The sequence below is a fragment of the Dermacentor albipictus genome, chromosome 1, assembly GCF_038994185.2.
Source record: "Dermacentor albipictus isolate Rhodes 1998 colony chromosome 1, USDA_Dalb.pri_finalv2, whole genome shotgun sequence".
NCBI classification, from domain to species: domain Eukaryota; kingdom Metazoa; phylum Arthropoda; class Arachnida; order Ixodida; family Ixodidae; genus Dermacentor; species Dermacentor albipictus.
In genome coordinates, this window is record NC_091821.1 from 317,767,468 (window position 1) to 317,781,460 (window position 13,993).

Genomic DNA, 13,993 nt, shown 5'->3' on the forward strand with positions numbered 1-13,993 from the left:
GGGAGATTTGGTCGAATTATCCTAAATGTAAAATTAATAAATCACGGCAACATGAACAAATTTTAAATAGTTTATATTACTGGAAGTAGTTTGTAATGCATTTTGGCTTCTTCCTGTTGAAGCACAAGTCAACCAGCATGCAGCAAACAGTGCCAACATGTTTAAACGCTGTCTCAATGTTGTACTGTGACATTGTTGACAGTGTCATCATGAGTGAGTGGCCGAAAACCTGAACACTGTCATCAGTGTTTAAAAAACTCCTCAAAAAAGAAAAGTAGTGCCATCTGCTTTAATTTCTTGCATTTTCAAGGTTTTAGTAACCGCTACATGCATGAGGGTTTGCCAGTTGATGTCAGATGGGGGCCCAAAGGAACCAAAGTGACATGCTTCTGCATTCTAACCAAACAAGTTTTCCTTCTGTAGCAACGTATGGTTTCTTGGCGGGACTTTTCAGTGTGGTCGAATTTTTGGGAGTTGACTGTGTATAAGTGCAGGGGTAGTCCTTGCTTGATTTTAATCTTGCACTAGGCACAATCCAATAAATGAGATCTTACAACAAAGGTAGCGGCATCAACAGACCACTGCAAGCAATTTGAGATTTGTATCATGCAAAATAAACTAGATGACCAATAAAACAGTCTTTATCATTTAACAGTACTTCATGGATTTGCAGCTGCAACTTTAGTACGGCTGAAATCAAATGTAATAGTTCACTAGTATTGATGGACATCGCCTGCTGTACTGACAACCTTTTAATGTTAGTGTTCTTCAATCATACCTGTTCCAAACCTCGACTTCAAACTCTGAGCATGTTTTGTGTATTGGTATCAATTGAAGGGGGGGGGGGGGGGTATAATTGATGAATGCGCTAGAGTGAGCACAGGAATTATACCTCGGTTTGATGCGCCATCACTTACTGCCTTTTAGAATGTGCTCTAAATGGTGATTCCGACACTATACAAAGGTGATCCACTCTTTATTTGTACTTTCTTACAACCCTTTTGTAGAACTTTCATAACAAGGCTCATACATGACTCGTGGATGTAAATTTAAGAAAAAAATTAATCACCCAGGAATGTCAATTTTTTATACTGACGTCTTTCATGCCTGTCGTTAAGGGGAACAGTAATTTTCAACCGTCGGCTGTGGTCACGTCTACACTTTCAACCGTCCGCATAAACAAGCCCACATAAACGAAGCATGCACGTCCACAAGCCGAGGTCATTCCATCCTCTTAACGCACACAACTGCCGGAAGAAAGAAAAGAAAGAAACATATGTCCCACTGGGCAACGCATAATAATCGGCGACACGAGAGCAGGAGAGCAAAGTGAAGTTGGCCACGGATCAAAACAGATCAATCAGTTCATCCAGCGGAAGGAAACGAAAAGGAGGAAGAAAGAAAGACAAAAAGCCACTCTAGAGTGGTCGTTCCCAATTACTCGACAGCCGCACTTCAAGCAGACGACGTCAACGACGAAGACCCGCCTGACCTCCGGCACCGGCGCACCGTCGCGGTAATCTAATATCGTGACCGGTCTAGCCAGGTAGAGCCACAGCGTGTGAATACGCTTATTCAATAAACAATCCGCTCGCCTCAAGCCTCGCCCAGGCCAACCCGATTAACTTGGCGGCGTAAGCACACCGTGCTACCCTTCGCCTCCTTCACCTCCTGGACAACCCGCCCCGTTCTAAACCCGCCCACTTCCCCCGTTTTCCTTTCTCTTTTCGCCGTGCGCACAAGATTTAGTGAACCGCGCTCAGGACATCACAGAGGTTCCGTTCGATTAACATTCCAATGCGAATCTGGTCTCGAGTGAGCGTAAAGAGCGCGCCATCGGTATAAATAATCGAACGGCAGCGCCTAAAACAGCGCGAGAAGCGTAAGCGACCGGTGTCAGGCGGTGCGAGCTGCTGTTCTGTCAGGCGAGTTACGGCCATCACCAAAAGACGGCGCCACGCGTCCCACTCGCACAGCAGCGCGGCAAATCATCAATCAGGGACGGCGAGCGCTTATGCGCACAGTGTTCGCAAGCCCGCGGACCGAAACGGCTGCAGCTATGATGACAGAGTTCATTTCCATTTAAATGGAGTCATGTTCGTTCCCTCTACCGTGACCATTTGGAATCGAACGTGAGGCCCCCTTCTCAGTCCCGTCGCTCGGAGGCTGTCTTAATTCAACTTTGAGATTGGCGCAGCTGCAGCTTGCATTCCCCACTTTCTTCGCAACTGGCGTGTACTTACGTCCAGTATCAGGATCGCCGCTGGTCGCGCTCGCCTTCTCTTTCTCCTGCGTTTTGTCGTTGCGTCCTTTTCGCTGAAACCTGTTCATCGAACCACTCTGACGACAGCTTATTGGTGCAAACTACTCTGGACAGCTGCTTATGTGCTTAAAACCTTACGCATCCCACTTTACTTCATTTCCAGATATGGTAATTACCAGGAGAGGTCGTACCCGTGCACATACACACACACAAAAAAAAACCTACTAACACTACAAATGTTTGGGCGGCAGCTCATTAGAGGCATGCCAACTTGACGCTTTTCGTTAATGAAAGAACAAAGTGCCACAACGTTCCTCTGCTTGCACATAAAACACGTGCCTCTTTCAGGCACAACCTTTGTCTACAGCTTTAAGGCTATTTGGCGGATGGCCAAAGGAGACTCCAAGACATGCATTCAATTCCACTGTGTCTGCAACACTTTGGTATGAGTTAACTTTCGCCACACGCCAAAGGAATTGAACTTGCCAAATTGTGCTTAGGCGTAACCATCACCATGGGTGCACTTGAAGCCGTGCATCGGTAATGTGCGAAGCAGCCTTAGTGAGTTCCTGGGATGGCATCAAAACTTTTTTTTTTTTTGTAATGAAAGTTCCTGAAAATTACGCCGGTAAATTCTGACACGCTCTTCCCACTTGCGCGTCTACTAAAGAACAGTCTTGGAAAACTACACGGGCAAAAATAGGGACAAGCCGAAATGCCACGCGAATATGGCGACTGAGTGTGGAGGATATAATAGCAATGGATTACGGGAAACAAAGGGCGAATTGTCAGAGAAGCTTTTGGGAGATAGACGCGCAATCAGAGCGCACAAGACCGGTGAGATTCTAGCCTCGCAAAAACTGCAACTTTGTGCAAGCTAGAAGGCGTGCTGACTTCTAAGTAAGGTGCTCACTAGTGTGCAGGACCAAGTAGCACGCAGATTCGAAAGCGCTTACACATAAGCCAAGCAATTTTTTTTCTTTGCAATTTGTGCGGACAACCTACCTTAAAAGTCTACATAACTGGCATGCATGCGTAGGCCGGCTGATTAAGTACAGCTTTTTCCCATAGGGAACCTGCGCGCGTGCTGGCATTGTGCTGGTCGGCAATGCGGTTGCGCACGCGAGGCTATAACGACATAGTCTGATGGAGACCGCGAGCTTTCGTTGCAGAGTGCAAGGGACGTAATGCACACAAGCCCAACTAGATTGGCCAGTAGCAGCTCTGAGTGCTGCAGTCTCGAACACACACTTCCTTTCGAGGCCTGCGAGATAGGCGTGCGCACACACCGCGCGCTATTCGATCTCGGACGCTACGTTCCATTAGTGCAGCAGATCCTCATTCTGACAAAAAGTTTCGAAAGGGTTTCACAAATGACACACGTCACTGACCAGACGAGGGTCCACCCGCGTGGTGCTGCGTAGGTGGCGGCGCGTGTCCGTTTGCCTGCCGGCACACGAGGCTGATGGGCGATGTGTGGTGGTTGCTGCCGCGGGATCCCGAGAGTGAGGCCGCCGTGGCCGAGGACATCATCTCGGCGTAATGGCTGTAGCTGGAGCGTCGTCCCTCGCGCCGGTTCCCGTCAATGGCCGCCTGCAGTTCGTCGGGCTGGCTCAGCTTCTCTTTCTCGCACTCGTATGGGTACAGGTATTTCATGTACCTGCACAAACGACGAATGACTCAGACCACTGCCGAGGACGACACGTTCGCGCCATGCCGCTTCAGCGCTGGTGAATAGCGTAAATGTCCCTTCGCCCTGATAGCGTTAGTAAAGCTACACGCCTGCGTTGCGTTAAGAAGCCGCAGTGGAAGACTCGCAATTATATTTCAGCCACCGGTTACCTTATCTTATAGCATGTGTAACATGTGGAGGCCTGAAACGGTTTAAATATACTCTATCAGAACTTTCGTTTCGAAACTAAGTGCAAGTTTGTGCACTTATGCAAATATGCAGCTTGCGTCTACGTGTCTTTTTTTTTTTTCTCGATATGTTAAAATGCATGCAGTTTGTATTGGTGTACCTAGTTTTCATTTCCCTATACGTAATGGTTTAGTGGACTGCCCTGCATACAAACGGAAAAGGGGTGTTATTCTGGACACGACATTCCACCATGTCAAATTTTGTCATATTGGCGTTTTCAGCCAATTAGAGAGGTTCCTGGCAGACCAGCAAACAAGATGGTGAATGTGACAATATGGCGGAACTTGACAACGTTCAGCATAGCATCCGTGGACTGCATGTTTAGAGGGTTGCCGATGCGGAGTCCCCTTCGCCGGTGAATGCCGGAAGGACGCCGGACTCGCTTATCGAACCCTTCTTGAGCGGCCGCCGCAGTCGCGCAAGGACGGACGTGCGATAAGGGACACTGCAACGAATTCCCCGATCAATTCAAACGTCTTCCATTCTCGTCTGCTCGACGGACAGCAAGCGATAGGGCACCGGAATATCTGGGGCAAGGGCCACAGTCGAGGGCCGGAAAACAAGGTTGAACCGTGCGAGGGAAAACAATGAATGAAAGGCATTCCCGATGCGCATATGAAGCCAGACGCAGACAGCTCGCTGTTAGATGCAGGTAGGGACGATACTGCCGAGTATCTCTGTTGTGACTCTCCGCGCTGCCTGATGGACATTTGACTGCTATTGAGGCGTGTTATTTAAAGCACTCGACAGGCGGTTTTCAGGGACAGCCAGCCTGTTTTTTACCGATGTCGGGCACCTATGGTTGATTTTGCTGCAGTCAGGGAAAGCTGGACAATGTTTGATGTGTATGCATGTGCCGGATGCGCTGATATGCCTCGAGTGTCGTTCTGCATTTCCCTCGATGAAGAATGGCAAGGGGCAACGCGAAAAACTGCGGCGAGATGTACAACAGTCGATAAACGACATGGCTGATTACAAGCAAATGGGACAGTTCAGCGTTTATTCATCCGTTTATTTGCACTTAGTTTGTAGTTAGTTAGTTTAGTCGGCTAATTACATGCTTCTCGCGTTTTCCCTGTTCCCGTTTCTAAGCTCAAACTTAGTCAATAGGCGTACATTCTAAAAAAGAACTAACAAACGAGAGCGTATCGAACTAAATTGATTGTTCCGATGGAAGTACACCCTATAGGTCGCTAATGTTTTAAGGCAGTAGGCCGAATTTGTCACGAAAATAAGTACCCTCAACGACAATGCGTCCTTTTCTACGGTTGTGCGAATAGCAATTTTTGACACGGAATCGAATACAAATCTAATAGTGGCGAAATAGAAGCGAAACAAATGTTTTTCTATTAGTTTACTAATAAGTAACAGCCTTTCTGCTCATAAGTATAAAACAGTGACATATAAAGATTTTGTGGGTATCCTTTGCCACAGCACCTTTAAACGTTGGCAGCGTTCTTGAACTAAGTGAAACAATATCGACAACAACAACGCACTGTGTAACAGGGGAAGCTATTCGGGATGTTAAGGCTCGCAAAATATTTAAAATTAACAGTGCCCGTACCATTAAGGTACAAACTCAAAGCAACAGCGCGAACATACGCAAGCCCTCGGTTAGATACCGACAGCCCGTGCCTGCTGGACAAGGCCCCTTGAAAACCGGCACGGCATACGTGACGGCGGTTGTCGATTAGCGGGGGATGCAAAGTCGATGACAAGTTTCGCCAAGGAGGCCGGTGGCGTTGTTTAATTAAGTGCTCCTCGCATCGCGGCAACACGGAGCAGACCCTGCGCAGGCATGAAACGAATGCAAAGCACACCAGCGTGAGAAACCATCTCTGCCGGCGGGCCAAAAAGAAAATCGCCGCCGCTGGAACGGAATGAAATAGCAAGATGGCCATTAAATAAAGGGCAGCTGTCGAACCTTGTTTGCGCTCTATAGAGAAACAAATGACCGAGGAAATGACGTTGAGCGCACAGGCACGTTGATAGAGAGAAATAAACAGAACGCCGCCATGAAATGCGAAGAAGAGAGAGAGCTGTTGGGAAAGGGTCGGGCCGGGGCAACTCTATTCCGATGCTGATTCTATTCCACTTATTTTCCTTTTTGCGCTTCGTAAATCGTTGAAAGGGCACTCCGCCGGCCCGCGGGCGATGGATAATAAGAAAGCAACAACCAAACAAAATAACAATTACACTATATAACGGCCCTGAGGATATGAGTGAATCACCAGCCTGTTGCTCATGGCCTTGTCACACAATTCCTGGCGATATTCATGCCGTTAGCAACTGCGTATATGAATGTAGTCGAAATATATGTATGCCGACTACATGCGCGCTTTAGATTGCGAGCGAGCATGCAAATCGCGGCCTCAATTTACTGCCCTCACACACACATATATATATATATATATATATATATATATATATATATATATATATATATATATATATATATATATATATATATATATATATATATATATATATAACTCCTTGCGCGCATGTTTACGTCCTGTGCTCATGTCGAGCCAAGCAGGATCTGCACTTCTTGCGAAGGATGTGAATTCCGAATCGCGTTTTCACGAATGCGCCAGTAGCATATCGTATTTCTTAGCGCATCGCGCTAGTACTTATGGACCACGTTTACAAGTGATGCATAGCATCCCTGTTCATCCGAAAGAGAGTGGCTCCTGTTTCCGGCCATTTGCGTTCTACTGGTGCGTGTGGCGAGCACACGACGACCATCTCTCTTTCTCTCTCTCTCTCTCCGTGCAATATGCCAGCGTTTATGTGCACCGCGTGAGACGCGATTCGTGAGCAGGGCGAATCACGTGTAGCATGGTTTGCTCTACTAGCACAATACCATAGTTTAACATGGATGCGATGCGCCACTTTTCGCATCCCACAACAATGTTTGGGCAAGGGGGACTTGCCCTGCAAAAGCAGGTGCCCTTGTCTAAACGTTAGCTCCAGTCGCAAGCCTTGTTCGATCACTGCTGTTCACTAACAAGGATAACATTAGTGACGTATGGTTAATAGGTTTAGCAAAGCATTGTTCATGGAAGTGTCTTCAAGTAAGAACGCAGATTCCCGTAAAGAAATGCAGATGAGAACCTAAAGATGTGCCTGGACAAGGATGTGGTGGTGGCGACTCTGCAGTGGCTGCATGTACTTTCCATGCGCGGTTCAGCGTCCAACGATATACGTCGGTTTAACGAAGAATTTGAACGAACGCCAGAAAGATGTCAATATCTTCGCCGAACACTGAGAAGATGATGAACAGAAAATTACTCCACATAAGAAATTGGAGAACTGGAAACAGAGAGCAATGCCTGGAAAATGCTATTACAGAATTCACGGCTCATCAGTAACACAGCGAACAATATCACTCTTTCAAGAGTCTCACGACCAGGAGGAGTGGACCTGGGTACGCCCGACAGCAGTAGCCTTCACAGCGTCATCACCGGCACACCCTAATTCACCCCCAACCCCGCTCCCACGCCTTACCCGTCCGTCAGACGGACAAGCATGCCGGACATTGCATGCTTGCCACCTGTCCTTTAACCCCTGAGAAAGAAACCAAGATTTCTTTTTTTGTGTGCGTGCTTTGTAAATCTGAAAATTAATCAACGCGACTCAACGAGTAATTATGTCAAAATTCGTAGCTTCCAAACATTGTTGAGCGCGTTTGTTGGCGCTGGGGTTCTCCATGTCGGGAACATGAGCACAGCACATACATGCAAGGCGAGACAAATCTCCTCCAAGTCATCGTTAAATTGAGGCTGGCACAATGTCGCCACATACGCATCTGCTTTCGACGACGTCCCGACCTATAACATAATGGCGATGCCTCGAAATAAAGTTGCGGTATATCGTGCGCGCGAACCTCTAGTATCGCTCGCTGTAGAGATGCCGCTGCCCAATTGTCCCGTTCGTTCACTTGCAATAAAGCCCTTGGATCCGCGTAGACAGGGTTACACGGCTGTAATAAACAAAGCGCGCTGACGCACAACCAAAATCACGCAATCTACGCAGTTGCGGTATTGCGACACCGAAGGAACGACGATACGCCGCGGTAACGGCCGCTCCGTTTATTTTCAGGGCAGAAATAAACAAACTACAATCAAAGTAGCCGCAGCAGACGTGGCACGGCGACGTATATGCGTACGTGTACCCGAATGGGAGCCTTATCAGAGCAGACATCGCGGCCTGGCTAGCGCTACATCAAGCACCCTTCCTGCTCTATTAGAGGGTCCATAAATATCTGGCGATTTCTTTCCCCTTCTCATACAGCCCCCGATCGGCCAGAAGCTTCATTCGGGGCTTTCTGTGCATACAAAGCGTCTGTTTTACGGCGCGAAGCGTCCGCAAGGCGGCCGTAATTAAGCTGCTCTGGCGCTTCGTTTCGCTGGAAAAGGGGCGCGCACATTAATGCCACGTGCTGCCGATGGGACGGTGGAAAGAACTTGCTCCGGCGATGCGTCCGATCCACGGGCGTGGTCCGATGGGATTAAGAGGGCGAGAGAGCCATGCACACGGCGGCACTTGTCCCTGCGTTGTGCTCGTGTAGGAAAGAAATCCGGCGAAGCTAGCCGTGGCTTTCACTGGGCGACCAAAGAGCAGCACACGTACGTGGCTATGCTGTGTTCACCCTCCGTGACAAAGTCGCGTCGCTAAAGGGAATTTATTCGAATGCTTGCAAGGAAATGCTTGCACCAGCGAACGGGTGCAACGCGAAGAAGTAACGTTAGGAATAGTAACGTTACACACACACACACACACACACACACACACACACACACACACACACACACACACACACACACACACACACACACACACACACACATATATATATATATATATATATATATATATATATATATATATATATATATATATATATATATATATATATATATATATATATATCCTACGAAGCCAGCAATGACACCAAGGACATGGGGAAATTGTACTTTCTAAGTGAATTAATGAAATCACAAATTAATGGAAATGAAAGTGGATAAAAAAACAACTTGCCGCAGGTGGGCAACGATCCCACGTCTTCACATTACGTGTGCGATGTTCTACCGATAGAGCTTTCTTCGGTATTTATGTTTCCTACTAGAACACTGGTAGTCATAGCCATCGCCACCACTCACAAACCCTAGCGGCGGATGTGGAACATCCTTTCTGTCACTGGCGTCACAAGTACGTGATCTCTTTGGCTAAAGGCAACTGGTCAATAAACCCACGCACGCTACCTGAAGGCATCAATGTTGCCGGATTCGAGACCCTCGTTATGTAATGAACGAGAAGAAAGGGGTTAACCGAAGGGCCCAATTTTTATTAATCATATCATAAGAAGCCAACAAACAATGAAGGACACGAAGGACAACATGGGGGGAAATTACGTGTACTTACTAACTGAATTATATATATATATATATATATACTGTCCCCAAGTGTTCACGTAGGTAGATCCTGGCAGGGAGCATTACCATATATATATACATATATATATATATATATATATATATATATATATATATATATATATATATATATATATATATATATATATATATATATATATATATATATATATGCATGGTAATGCTCCCTGCCAGGATCTACCTACGTGAACACTTGGGGACAGTTTCAAGATCTCGTATGCGTCTTGATTAGCTTAATCTTGATTAGCTTACGACCATTCTATTACTACGTAAGTTTCATGCAGCATTTGACTGCACTTATGCTCCATTGGCATGCGTTGTGCTCGGACTATATGTGTCGCCTCAAATGCGGTATGCTCTAGCTGCTCGGGCAGCCGAGTTGCAACTCGTTGCATGAATCAGCATCTACACGCGAGTCGCACCTTGGACACTGAGCAACACGTCCGCTTCTTGCGCTTATGGACTACGCCGGGCTTCACAGCCAGCGCTGGTAAAAGGCCCAAGCCGCAGGCGTGCAGGGCTGACTTCAAATCTGAAGGCAACCATTGCCGCCAAGGCGTTTTGGTTAAAGGGCCGGACCGAACCCGCAGACTTACTGTGTACGCAGAGTGAACGCCGCCGAAGTGATGGACGAGGGCAGGTTGAGCCCTTTAGTGATTTCCCGCCAGATCTTCTTGTTGATGACCTCAACGAGGCCGCCCCGTGACACGACCAGCCGGTACAGCTCGAAAAGGTCCAGCACCTGCTTGGCCATGATCGGAATCCGGTTAACGGGCGTTCCTGCACAGAGGAACAGCGACTGAACCACACGCAGATAACACAAAGGCAGTTGAAGCTGTGATAACAATAACATGGTGAGCTCAAGGGAACGTATAAAGCGTTCCTGTGCATATTTGTGTGCGTGTGAGAAGAGGCTTGCACTTTACGGTCACGATAACAGACAGCAGTGCTACAGCGCTCCGGAATCCCATCAAATGTGCGCATGAAAACGCTGGAGGCGCATTTTGGAAGGAGGGGAACGGAAGTCGCAGTTAAAATATTACTGTGCGCATAGTTCTGTCTCGGCGCTCAGTTCTGTTTTATTTGCATAAAAAATAATGAAATATTCACGGTTCGGTGTTTGTGCGCGAGTGTAGATGTTGTCCCTTTCCGCCGTGCCGTTAGCTCTCTGCCTCGTCGATTCATTTTGGACTACGGCAGCCAATACGCGCGCGTGCTCGAACCTCCTGTTGACGTTTTAGTGGGATGAATTCTATTTCGCTGCAAGATTCACGCGCACATGCAAAGGCGTGTTGGGCACTTGATACGCTATTTATTACGCGTGTTCTTATAAATGTCGGAAATCAAGGCAAATGTGTAAGGAAACGTATACGGTGCCCGATCGCATCTTGTCGAAAGTACAAAGCAAGATCGACTCTGCCGTCGACGGCTGTGCTTTCATCCTATGCCATTTCCCTTCTATCTAACTATAGTCGCATCGCTGTGGTCCTTCGCCGTGGAAACAGTCGTCCATTGGAAAATAAATGTCAAAAAGAATCATGGTCTATAGCGAAACTTAGAGTACCTTCGTTTCCACTACCCGCTACCAAAAACAGATCCAAGCGAAATACCATCTAATAAGTGTTCAAATACGATTCAATCCACTCGCCCTGCTAGAGAAATAATCGAAATTCAAAACGCTCTATACCGCATACGTGATTACAGGTCCCTGTATTAAGCAAGATACATAACCCTCCAAATTCTTGCAAAGGCATTGATTTTAGTTGGCTTTTTCTTTCAATACCAGTAGCACCAGCAACGTGCATCATCAATCCGCGACGGAATCTTAACGATGTCAAGACAGCCTTTGACTGTACTGCGCAGTTCCTTGCTCCCGCAAAGGTACAGCCAACGTTGGCGTCCTGTCCCTTTCCTAACATTCCGTAGTGCTCTCCCTGTTCCCAGTCTCCAACGCAGGTAGCTCAACAAACCGCGTGTCGTGCTTAATCTTACACCGGCGTTCACCCACTTATTCTACCTTATATTTCAAGACAGCCCAGCACATGCGGAGTAACTGCGCACACTACCCTCAAACGCGAGCTTTGCCTCGCAGTCAGTACAAAAGTATCTAGTGACGCCGCTCGTGACAGGAGGTGACACCTTGATTGCGCTTGTCGCGCCTGCCATGTAAACATGCAAGCGATGACGCGGCTAGTGGCAAGAGTTGCAACGCATAACACGTGGCGAGTACGCGTTGACGTGTGCACTGAATCCTGAACAGCGCAAGCAATGAGAAGACGGATAAACACTTGTTTCGCTCTGCGCTACCATTTTTATACTGTGCTGAGCAAACCGAAGGCGTCGTTCGGCTGGCAAACAGTGTCCCTTGTGTCATTAGTTCTTTTGAAACTTAACCACGCGCTGACTTTACCGTCTCGCACACAGCCTCGTAGAGACCGTCCAGCTAATGGTTGAGCGCAACATAGCACTGTCACTACACATTCGGATGCCTATAGCGCTTTTGAATGCATGAACAACGGCTGCGAGTGTCTTTGCTCTCGCTGCACAGAAATGGCCCAAGGTAGTGCGGCTTAAACGGCCATCTCCTGCACACCGGTAGCAGCGCCGAGCCGGTGCCATCACACGCTCACCGCCAAAGCGGAACGGGGTGCAGCGATGTCGGCTCGCCGTGGGAAGAACGGGAACACGTAGGCAGGAGTTGATGCCAGGCGTCCCGCGACCGCGTGAGACATTCCATAAAAGCTACAGCGCCGCGTGCCTGAGAACTTCCGCGGTTCCCTCGCGGAACTCTCCGGACCATCGAGCTTTACGAAGAGGTGCCTGTGGTTCGAAAATTCGATAAAGCAACTATACGACGCCCTGCAACGGGAAGCGTAAACCTGTAGAATGCGCAAGAAGAAAGCGGTTCGTGCGCAGTAAGCGCGCACATTTCGTGATTTGACTCGAAAAGCTTCAAAACGAAAGGCGAGGAATAAAAAGAAAGGACGAAATCTGTTGCTCAAGCTACCTATCCTTGAGAAAATATTAGCGGAAAAATCGTTAATGTAAATTAGAAGGAGCAGCGGATTCAACCCAGTGCCCGCTGGAATTGAGAACGCACCGTGACAACATGGTGACGAGCGGCATAGACATGTGGCCAGTCCATGTAGCGTTATTTTTGTGATTTGAATGTAGTGGCAGAGTCACACCCACGTTTCCTCGACATCGGTACCAATGTGAGCCGCCGCCCGAAGCGCATCACAGGCAACCCTTATCAATCGGTTTCAAACAGGTTACCCTTTTCAGTCGAGAAATGGGTAAGTATACTATACATATGCGCACCATTACGGAATACTACTACTATAACAGCAAGCCGTTGACATACGTCAAGGTCATCAGAGGCCGGTCAGGTCAGTTTCTGTAATGGCAAATCGGCGATCAAAAGCAAGAATAAACACAAATGCTATTTGTGCACTATGGTTACAGTGCCCAAGCACAGAAAAAACGAAACCGAGCATAGTGAAGACTGCATCACCAGGAAAGCCACCACCAGTTTTAGCTCCAGCTGCTTTAGGTAGAAAAGAAGCCAGAGAAAGGCTTCTTTTCTACTGACGGAGTCAAGAAAAATCTCGATTCGGCTCAAAAGTGGGCGTCTGGCAGGCCGCAATCAAGCCGAGCGTAGCGGATGACGACGACACAGAAGCAGTGCGGCTACCGTGAAAGGCGTATGAGAGAACGGGAGGATTTCGCATGTATAGCTGCAGGAGCGCCGCGCACACACGAGAAGGACCGCGTGGCCAAAGGCCCGTCACGAATAACTTAGCCACGTCTCCGCAGAAGAGAGGCCTTTTCAATCTTTCGGACAAAACGGCGATGCCCCGCGGGGTCAGGAATGGAAATATGTCCGGGACAGGGAGACGACGAATGCGAGCAACGACTAAAAAGAAAAAAGTGACGGTACACGTACGGACGGCTATCGAACGAGCGGCGTCGAGCCGCGCCGCAGGGATCAAAATCTAGCATGTGTGATTTTTCCATAACTTAAGCCCGCACCAGGAGCAGAAGAACCAGAAGCGCGGTGCGAGGATACTCTGAATCAGGAGTACGAAAGGAAAGAGATGGGGGGAGGGGGGGGGGGGTTGCGGTGCCTCACGCACGGAGCTCTCCTCATCGCGACGCAAAACGCCACCTGCAAGAGAGACAGTCGCACGACGACGAAGGCGACACGCTCCCTTCGCGCCACGAGGGGCAGGTATCCGTGTAATGCAAGCAAGAGCCCGCAGCGAACGCGAGAGGCGCCGTCAGAGTTGTCTCCGCGGAAGGACGCCGATGGCTCGCGTGCGGCACGGAGGCACGGCCGATCGCGGTAGC

At 48.3% G+C, this 13,993-nt stretch overlaps 1 protein-coding gene and 1 long non-coding RNA gene across 9 annotated transcripts in view; one reads left to right on the top strand and one right to left on the bottom strand.

The window, feature by feature from the left end:
* The window catches only part of LOC139054517 (uncharacterized), a 149,943-nt gene that overhangs the window by 44,508 nt on the left and 91,442 nt on the right, over positions 1-13,993 (top strand). The window lies entirely within an intron of this gene.
* The window catches only part of LOC135904029 (AT-rich interactive domain-containing protein 3C-like), a 247,089-nt gene that overhangs the window by 17,987 nt on the left and 215,109 nt on the right, over positions 1-13,993 (bottom strand). For all 8 annotated transcript variants that reach the window (XM_065434597.2, XM_065434606.2, XM_065434615.2 and 5 more), the window contains 2 exons: positions 10,240-10,423; positions 3,655-3,923 (listed from right to left, as the gene is read on the bottom strand). In XM_065434597.2, coding sequence (XP_065290669.1) covers positions 3,655-3,923; positions 10,240-10,423 — 453 coding nt within the window. The remainder of the gene's footprint in view (positions 1-3,654; positions 3,924-10,239; positions 10,424-13,993) is intronic.